The following is a 10,314-nucleotide window of genomic DNA, read 5'->3' as shown; positions in this document are numbered from 1 at the left end:
CAGAGGCAGTGAGGGAAGGACTCAGCCCAGTGACTTAGACCTGAAACCTCCAAGTTCCTTAATTCTTCAATTCCCAGGTTGCTCAGTCAACCCAGTGTTCTGGAAATACACGTTCTCGCTGCTGGAACACCTATGTATGTATCCTTAGGGGCTTTGGCCTCTGATCCATTTAATCTCTTTTCTTTGAGCTGGTGTCTTCTGACTCCTGCAGGGTATCCATTCAGAAGACGGCCATGGCATCATCCTTTTGATACTGAGGGATGCTGAGCTCCCAAGGGCATTGCTGGTCGAGATCCCCCTTTCCTCCCTCCTTCCATCTTTCTTCTGTTTCTTCTGGTCCAAGTTCCCATTGGCTGAGTCCTGTCTGCAGCTGCCTCCCCATCAGCTGAACCCCAATCAGGAAGCAGCTCATCCATACCCGTGGGGGCAAAGGCTAACCTCCTCTCTGGATGTGGGAACTCATGGGCACTGAGATGTGGGCCCGTTCCTGTCTGCTGAGCCTGGACTCTAACAAGTGGGCAGTAATCACTAGAGCATGCAAGAAATGAAAATCAAGTTGGACGATGAGGACCAGTGCCCTCCCGGGATGGGAGCAGGAATTAGGATCACAGCACAGTGGCAGCTCTCCAAGCTGAATTTGGGGGGAGGTGAACAACTCCCTACTCCTCAGGTATGCAGCTGAGAAAAAGAGGGGCCCTGGTGAGCTCTGGGGCTTCCATAGGGTGCAGCCACCAGCTCTTTACTCTTTACTCTGTGGCCCTTATGTCCTGGGGTCTCTGACTCAGGACAGAACAAACTTAGACAAGTCGGCCAGGCCACTGACATGGTGACCCAAATGTCCAATGCCTCCACAGGCTCCCATGTCTGAGCACTTGGTCTCCAGCTTGGGGACGGTTTTGGAACTGTTCGGAGATGAAGCTTCACTGGGCTGTGACTGGAGCTGGCAGTTCTTTCTCTGGTTGCTGTTGCTGGGGTATTTTCCTCACAGCAATAGAAAGTAACTAATACTGGAGAATGGATCAACTCTGTCACCTTGGAATCTTGGATAAGACATGGTGACCTGGCAGGAAAGCAGACTGGTAGCGCTGGTTGGGGAGGGCTGTCAAAGCACACCAACCGAGAGAACACACAGCTCATGAAGGGGCTTCTCTGGTCATTCCATGGTAGCCTCTTGTAGGTCTCTGGACTGAGTCTGAAGCTATCCCAGTGACTGTCCCCAGGAGAAAATTTAAACTTAACATGTGTTCCTGCCATGGCCCAAGCAAAAAGTTGACCTTGAATGTCTCAGAAAGGAACAGACACTGAGCTCTGCAAATCGTAGCTGGCTTCAGATTTAGAAGTGCGGTTTCCTGGTCTCCGTAAGTAAGGCCCCTGCCTGAGGTCTTTTCCAAGAAGGGTTCTATAACAAGAATAGTGGAGTGGAAGCCAGAAAAATCCTTCTAAAGAGCATAACCACACAGGCCAAGGAGACTTTGGAATGGGAATCTACAAAGAGGGGCAACATCACCAGGCAATGTGGAGCAAAGGTCACTAAACATCCGAGCTGTTGATATCAACCTTGTCTTGATACCATCTCCACGAGACAGGACCTTTCAGAGGGCAAGAGAAGCCCAGACATTTCCAAAAAATTCCAAAAGGGAGTCACCTATGTTTGTCAGTTTCATGTTCTTGACATGTGTTTCTAGACACAGGATGTCTTCAAACAACCAGTATCATGTTATGTTCACGGCTGTCAAGGTCATCACGGGCCGGTTTCAAAGAACTAGCTCCTGTCTTTAGGTCCTTTTATCTGCTGATGTGAGAAACATGCCCATTCCTGGGATGGTGTCAGCATGTATGTGTGGCCTCCTGCGTAGTTCTTGTTACACATCTTCCCTTGAAAGGTGGCACCGACATAGTCTGAAGTTTCTCTGTAACTAAATTGAAAACAGATGATAATTGTATAATTTTGCAAAAGGTAGCAGAGTTAATGCTCTGTTTTCACAGGACGGAGTTTAGTGTTGCTCACTGATTCAGACTCTTCAATTTTCCACTGACATTCGTGTGACATGGGTTAGGATATACCCAATGTTCCTACATTTTCTAAAAATGATAAAAATCCATTAAAAAATAGGACATGCAGTTTTACATGGGTTTCAAAACGTAGTGATGAAGAATTCAATTCAGTGACTATTTTAGAATAAAATGGATATAGTCTCTGAAAAAAATATAAAAATAAATAAAATTCCTTAGAATGGCAAAACGAGGCAATGAAGCTTGCACAAGGCAGAGTCCGGGAGGAGCTGTGATGTCTCTTCCTCTTCTGGTGGCCTTAACAAGCCATATAAGGCAAGCATGTGACCGAATACTAAAAGTCTGCATGTCATGTGTGTTCTGAAATTGCCAGTGATAGAAAACAAGGAGTCTATTAAATCGGGGCTTGCATATTAAAATTTTAACACGTTATATTCACGGTATATTAGAACAGTAGTTCTCAACCGGTGGGTCATGACCCCTATCTCCAAAAATATTTACATTACTGTTCATAACAGTAGCAAAACTACAGTTAGGAAGTAGCCACAAACATAACTTTATGGTTGGGGTCACCACACCATGAGACACTGTGTTAAAGGGTCGCAGCATGGGGAAGGCTGAGGACCGCTGCTGTAGACTGTTCAGAAGCATCTTCCTTTCTGGGTTTTCATTCTTCCATAGTGTGTGCACGCGCTCATCTGTGTGTGCCCTGGGGTTACAGAAGCACTGGCCACCTGGCTTTTATACAGGTTCTGAACTTGGGGACTCAGGAGTGCACAGCAAGCCCTCTATCCACACGACCATTTCCTCAACGCTTCCTCATTGTTCTTGTCGTCATCATTACTATCATTTCAAAGAGCAAAACTAAATACCTCCATTCACAGAACTCAGACAGATGTCGTCGTGAGCTTCACTTGATGGAGTGATGTGTGCTCTGTGCTAAGAAGATGCCTGGAAGCTGGGCTGAAGAAGTGAGCTTCAACTACAGACCAACCAAGTGAGGGACCTTCATGATTTCACCATAGTAAGTTGTCCCAATAACAGCTGCATGCCATTGTATATACAAGGGGCAGAAATCACAGAGAGCTTGCTTTTTCTCTAAAATGCTGTGGATTGTTGGAAAAGGGATCAGGCTGGCCAGTTTCTCTGGATATAACACGTCACAGCTTGAGGAGATACGTACACAAGTAAAAATGCCATGTCGTGTGGACGCAGAACAAGGTAAGACTGTTTCCAGTTGAGGAACCTGTAGAGCAACTCGTTAGCATCGCCGGTGGTCAAGATTTTGTTTTCATCCATCCAAAATTCCAGGGAAGACAGAATTACTGTAAGATTAAAGGGGGCAAAAATCTAAAATAGAACACAGACAGAAAACCTGTTCAAACGACATGATCTAAAGGGACTAGGCAAAAGAGCTCTGAAAATCAGTTCAGGTCATGCATTTAACTGCACTGGACTCGGCATTTGAAAGTGTTCATCAGTGGTAAGTGTCCTGATCATGAAAGTTATACTGGATACTTTAAAATGCTCGCACTTTTAATGCTTGCACATTCCTCTCCCAGGAAAGTCTCATCGTATGTAACCCTTCCAATGACCTACTTTCCGTGTAGAAGAACTGAAACCTCCAAAGCAATTCAATGAGCCTTCTATCACTCAGCATGCATCTTTATGCCCTTCCACAAAAGAAGGTATGGGGGCTCTTAGGGACAGCAGCAAGTGTGGTGCTTTCAGTGATAATGTCCCATGTAGGTGCTGGCATTTGGATATTGGTCACCGGTTGGTGGCACTGTTTGGGGAGGTTTAGAAAGTGTGGCTTTGCTGGAGGAAGCATGTCACTGGAGGCGGGGCTTGAGGTTTCAGAGCTGAACACCACTCCCAGTTGCTCTCTCTGCTTCCTGCTCTTCGTTCCAGGCACGTGCTCTCAGCTTTCGTCTCTAGCTGCCATATCTGCTGCCTCCTGCCCTGCTGTCTCCACCATTAAGGACTCTAACCCTCGGAACTATAAGCCCAAAGAAACTCTTTCTTTTATCAGCGTCTTATTTATGGTTTCTATTGCTGTGAAGAGACACCCTGACCACAGCAACTCTTATAAAGAAAGCATTTAATTGAGAGTGGCTTATTTACTGTTTCAGAGATTCAGTCCATTTCCTCCTGGCAGGGAGGAAAGCGGTGTGCAGGCAGATGTGGTGCTGGAGCCGAGAGAGCTACATCTTGACTCAGAGGCAACAGAAAGCCAACCGACTGTCAGAGGGAGGGAAGCTTGAGAAAAAGACCTTAAAGCCCGCCCCACAGTGCTGCACTTCCAACAGAAGCTGTGGCCCAGATTAGAGGTGTGCCCTCTGGCGTCAGGGTCTGGATTAAAGGTGTGTGTCACCCAGCCTCCTCCAACAAGACCACACTTCCTCCAACATGGCTCCTACTAGTGCCACTCTCTATGAGTGATGGAGGCCAGTTACATCCACACTACCACAGTAAGTTACATTGGATGTGGTGTTTTATCACAATAATGGAAACGTAACCAAGACACAAATGTGAAATATTTTTTAAGAAACAAAAAAAGAAAATACTTACAGCATTTGCCAGTCCGATCAACTGGAAAATCTTTTGAGTGACAATGGCTGAATCAGCCCCAATATGCTCATACTGTAAAATAAAATTGCCATTTATATACATCAGCATTGATGATTCAATTCTTCTGTTATAAGTTTAATATAGCAAAGCAATAAGCTGTTTTAAATCACTAACATATTTTAATCAGCATTATTTTATTATTCATACCATATAGTGTGAAAATAGAAAATATAAAAAGATCTGAATAAAATTCCACTATTAATAAATTAAAGATAAAATAGTTCTGGACACAAAACATTAGCTTTAAATGATTTAGATGTGACTATCTCAGTGTTTTGCTTATTATGTGTGCATCTGCAGTGGCCATGGAGGCCAGGGGAGGGCATCGAATCACATGGGCTTGACCTAGAGGCTGTTGTCTGTCAGTCACCGCATGGGTGCCGGGAACTGGACTCAGGTCCTTTGTAAGGGCAGCAAGTGTTCTTAACCAAAGTCATCTCTCCAGCTCCAGGAAGCAACTTAAGACTGGGAAAATTCCCAGAGTCTGCATATATGTGAAAAGCTCCTAAAATGTTACATACTGAGTGATTACATTTATACAGTGCTTTGGAAATGAAGGCCGGTGAGATTGGGGGAGGGAGGGGTGTGGCTGGAAAGCTGCATGCAGTGGCTCCCTGTTGGGGTGCAAAGATCTTGTATTTTGATTGAGTTGGTTGCAGTGTGCTGGCTGCTGCAGCACTGGCAGAAGGCGTCTGTGTGTGCACGTGTTCTTACAAGTATGTGTGAGTACATAAGTCTCCTCAGTAAGAAGGTAAACTAGTAAATGAGAAAGCATTTTAATAAAAATTCCCAGCTATGACAAAAGGAATAATGGGGAGAAAAAGAGTGTAAATAATTGAGATTATTAAAATCCAAGTTATTGCCTTCTACTGTGAGACATGGGAGAACTGTTTTCCAATGCTTTACTGCTAATAAACAATGCCCCGACAAATGCAATTGGAATACACTTACCATTTCTTTCTCAACTACAATATGTATTTCCGCATAGTAAGGGACAACTTGCCGTGGCTGGAAAAAAAATCCACAGACTCGAAGTCAAAATGCTAGTGAGATGAATGTGGAGAGATTTTTATATTCAGAAATAGAACCAGAAGCATTCCCAAGGCAGACCCTCCAGACTCCTCTCCACCTGTTTGCCCGGTCCTACGCTGCACCTTATCAGACATTATCTTATCCAGAAGGTAATCCATCTCTCTCCCTTTCTCCGCGTTCTCACCGATCCCACCTCTCCCGTCCTTTCTCCATATTCGGGTTGATCCCATCTCTCCTTTCCTTTCTCCAGGTTCTCATTCATCTTGTAGGTAGTTCTGTTAGCTGAATGGTATTCCTTTTAAACTTCATCTTTATTTTTAAATTAAAAAACAACTAATGTGCACCTGTGTGTGTGTGTGTGTCTGTCTGTCTGTCTGTCTGTCTGTCTCTCTGTCTGTCTGTCGAATGTGCACCACGGATGTGCAGTGCCAGCATTTGTGGCTCTCTTGGGTATTTATTTAGTCACAGTTAATTCCCCAGGCCAGGCTGAGAACAATTCGCCCACATTTTGCTCTTGATGAAGCCATTTTTAGACATCCTTGGGATGTCTGTGTGTGTGGGGTCTGTGAACAAATAATTTGTGTATCAGAAAATTACTTGATACCATCTAATTAATCCCCTACCGTGACACTTTGTATCTTATACTTCAGGTCCCTTAGTTCAATATCCTTCTCTGCATAGAGTAAAGCATCTCTTTTCTTAGGTTCCACCTGATAGATCACGTGTTCAAAACCAATGGAAGATTCCAGAGGTTCAATTCCATAGCTAACATTTCCAAGCTGAAGAAAACCTCTGCCAAGCAAGAAAAAAAAAATACAAGTTATAAATAAACCATGGCCCAGGAAGGCATTAGTCGATTGCCATGTACTTAACACATTTTCATAAGTTCACTGAGTACTGTGTTACTGAAGAGCCACACACTGAGAGGCACAGAAGAATAACACAATTGGGATATTCCAACTATTAATATCTCATGACTCTGTGGGGCTAGAGAAATGGCTGCGCAGTTCAGAGCACTTGCTGCTCTTCCAGAGGACCAGGGTTTGGTTGCCAGCTCCATAGGGCACTCACAACCACTTGTAGTTCCAGTGTGCTCATCTAGTACACATGCCGGCACACACATATACACATAAAAATAGCAAAAAATAAATCCTGAGCCGGGCGGTGGTGGAGCACGCCTTTAATCCCAGCACTCGGGAGGCAGAGGCAGGCGGATCTCTGTGAGTTCGAGGCCAGCCTGGTCTAGAAAGAGCTAGTGCCAGGACAGGAACCAAAAGCTACAGAGAAACCCTGTCTCGAAAAAAATAAAAAAATAAATCCTGAGAATGTTTTTATGAACTTCCAACTTAAGAGTAACTTAAATTCAGCATGAGGGTAGAAGCTGTTTTTAAAATAATTTCCATTTATAATCTTTCCATTTATAATCCATTTTGTGTTCCACACATTTATACACACACACACACACACACACACACACACACAGATTTGTTTTTTTAAAAAAAAAACCACACCATTTTATATACAATTATGCATTACAACCTGAGTCCGGTACACGTGCTAACAATCACCATAGAATCTGGATAACCTTCAATGTATCCTTGGAAGTAGCAGGCATTCTGAAACAGAAAAGGCACAATGTATCCGTGTGGTAAAGGCAGCATTGTCAGAGACCACAGATTGTCAGTTACTTTGTGTATCAAACACCAGTTGTTTCCAAAAATGGACCCATAAGACCAGTGGGTGGAGGGGAGCACAGCTTTCCAAACTGCTCTTGCAGTTTTGTAAGCAACCACATGTATTTTCATATATTCTCCCTCTCTGTCTCCCTCTCCTTCCCTCCCTCTCTCTCCTTCCTTCTCTCCCTTCTTCTCCCACCCTCTCTCTTTGAGAATGGGTCTCACTATATAGCCCTGGCCTACCCGGAACTCACTAGGTAGACCAAGCTGGTCTCGATTTCACAGAGATCTGCCTGCCTCTGTCTCACTAAATATGATTTACTTTATTGATAATTAGGATAATTATTGATAATCAAAAGCTCTTTTTGTTTTGTTTTTATCCTCTCTTGACTTAATTCTGCAGGTTAGACAAGCAAAAGGGATGGAAAAGGGAAATTTGTTCTCGAGGGTATTTTGAGTGAGATGTTAGATTGGCTTGCAGAGCTCTGTCAGAGATGCCAGCCATAACTCCAGAAACAGGACCATTAAATTCGTGGAGCTTCTCAATATGTGGGTCCCCCAGCTGCAAGGGCACTACCAGGCAAGGGAGCAGGGGGCCTCTAATGGTTCAGTCTTCCAGGTTCTGGGGAGTGGCAAGGGTTTCTGAGGTGCCGGAAATGATATGCAGAGCCTTGGAAGAGTTGATGACACTGGTGGAGGTGCCATTCCACCTTTGGGCTGATGACGTGGTATGGCAGAGAGACAGTGTTTTCCAGGGGCTGCTTCTACCCATCCACCCCAACCCTGGAGGATGTATTTACATCACTCGCATCTTGTCTTGTCTTTGAGGACAGGATGCTTATAGGGAAGGGTGGTTTGAATCAACCTGAATCCAAGATGGCCACCAGCCTGACCACGTGACAACCTCTAACCTTTGTGTAGCTTCCCTACCAAGTGACACACCCACCAGGACCCTTAATAGAAAGCACTGGACCATAAAGGGGGCAAAGAGAGGCAGTGCGTGGCTTAGGAAAACACATCTTTTCTGCGTAGATAACGTGTGGCTTCCTCTGAGCAGGTGAGCTGAGAATTTAATTTGTGAGGGTCCCAGGGGTGTGCTGTCCCTTGTTTGATAAACTTGTGCTGCTGACACTTAGCCTAGGATCTGTCTTTGGCTTTGTGGCACTAAACAGTCATCTCTCCAGGGTGGGGACAATAATCTGTGGGTCACATGGGAATCTGGCAGAAACTAAGACTCATGAAGCTGGCAAGCCAGGTGCTAGCTCCAGGAGGATTACTGGAACAAGACCAGAAATGCTTGAAGTTGATTTCTTCCAGTGCTGGGATTTGAACCTAAGACCTCCTGCTTGGTAAGCAAAGACTCTACCACTGAACTATGTCTCCAGCCCAAGATTGGAAACTCTTCAAAGGTTCATAAATGTTTTGATGGCATCATTGAACATGGCCAGAACATGATTAAAAATACATTTTTTGGGGGTGGTGGTGATGTGGTGTACACCTTTAATCCCAGCCATTGGGAGACAGAGGCAGGCAGATTTCTGAGTTTAAGGTCAATCCTGTCTACATTGTGAGTTCTAGGCTAGTCAAGGCTACATAGTGAGATCCTGTCTCAAAAAAAAAGTACACACACACACAGAAAGAGGGGGGGGGGAAGTAGCACACAGTCAAAACAAACAAAAAAACCCACAACAGAATAACAGTTTGACATTAAAAAAAAGGATTTTGAATTATCAAATACTAAAACACATGCTAAAACTGTGAACAAGAATTCCAAGGAAAAAATGGACACAACAGAGGATCGGCTAGAGAGTCTGGAGAACTATGGAGCATAAAAAGCCAATTAGAGCAGAAAAAAATACTTTAAGTGAACACACCAAGTAGGTTTCACTGCAGAAGCAAGGGTCAAGAAACCCTTCCAAATCAGTCCAGTGAGACTTGCCAAGATGGCCTCACTCAGCAGAGGAGGGGCTAGAGAGTGTGAGGAGAACCTGGGGAGGTGGAATTCCAGGACAACATGGAGGGACTGGAAAATTGGAGACTGTCTAACCCAGCAATGGAGGTGGAGAAGGCATTCATCCTCTCCACCAGTTCCCTGAGGTGTAGACTTGCCTCATGTAACCAGAAGTCAAGGTCAGCACCGCTGTATCCATCCACCTCTGATCTAGAAAAGCCCAAAGGAACTGGTTTAGCTCTTACTTCAGAGGCGCTTTTATTAGCATCAGCTTTCAGTAAAGACCAAGAGTGAGCCAAAAGGATGCCTCCAAGAGCAAAGATGAGGATGCTGAGGGTTCTCCGGAAAGTGAACATTGACCCGAGCAGGGTGTGCTTTCTGATTGACAGAACTCACTTAGGTCACCTTAGAAAGAGTAGGCTGTCAAGAAGGTGGTAATCAACCTCTTCTGGGATTTTATTTGCAACAGAACAAGAGGAACTCTGCCTACAGGCATAGTGAACAACCAGAAAGGTACAGGTTGTAGGGAGAAAGTGATGCTAGGTTCATCAGCTTTCTGTGTTCAGCCTCCAACTAGCTGGCTAGCTTGTGATGGACAAACAGATGGATAGGAGGCGTGTCCTGGGTCACAGAAGACATGGAAGCTTGATCTACACAGCTGTCCCTCCAAGGTAGGCACACTGGATTACAATGAGCTATAGAACACTGTGTGCCCTGGGGCATGGCTAAGACATGGCAGTGACCAGTCAGCAGGGAACAGAGCCTGACAGTGGTGTGGGCCAGGAAAAAGAGAACCCTGCACTTCCACTTTCTTCCAGGCTGACCCTGGGCACAACTCTAACTTTATCCTCTTGCATAATAATCCCAGCACAGACTTAACACCTGATGGGCAGGAGGGAGGACAGACCACTAACCGACAATTAACAGAACTTCTAACAATTATAAACATCAAGGATGGAGACAATACTCAGACTGGCTACATGACACTATGCAAATGTCTAATTTCAAACA

General features: G+C 44.8%; 1 protein-coding gene across 1 annotated transcript in view; it reads right to left on the bottom strand.

The window, feature by feature from the left end:
- The window catches only part of Adam2 (ADAM metallopeptidase domain 2), a 50,004-nt gene that overhangs the window by 30,834 nt on the left and 8,856 nt on the right, over nucleotides 1–10,314 (bottom strand). The window contains exons 5-9 of the mRNA XM_005355494.2: nucleotides 7,216–7,292; nucleotides 6,300–6,468; nucleotides 5,596–5,652; nucleotides 4,585–4,656; nucleotides 3,197–3,363 (exon numbers count right to left, since the gene is read on the bottom strand). Of these exons, the coding sequence (XP_005355551.1) occupies nucleotides 3,197–3,363; nucleotides 4,585–4,656; nucleotides 5,596–5,652; nucleotides 6,300–6,468; nucleotides 7,216–7,292 (542 nt within the window). The remainder of the gene's footprint in view (nucleotides 1–3,196; nucleotides 3,364–4,584; nucleotides 4,657–5,595; nucleotides 5,653–6,299; nucleotides 6,469–7,215; nucleotides 7,293–10,314) is intronic.

The sequence above is a fragment of the Microtus ochrogaster genome, chromosome 17 (assembly GCF_000317375.1).
Source record: "Microtus ochrogaster isolate Prairie Vole_2 chromosome 17, MicOch1.0, whole genome shotgun sequence".
NCBI lineage: Eukaryota > Metazoa > Chordata > Mammalia > Rodentia > Cricetidae > Microtus > Microtus ochrogaster.
Note: the sequence above shows the minus strand (reverse complement) of the source record. Positions and strands in the feature narration are given on the sequence as shown.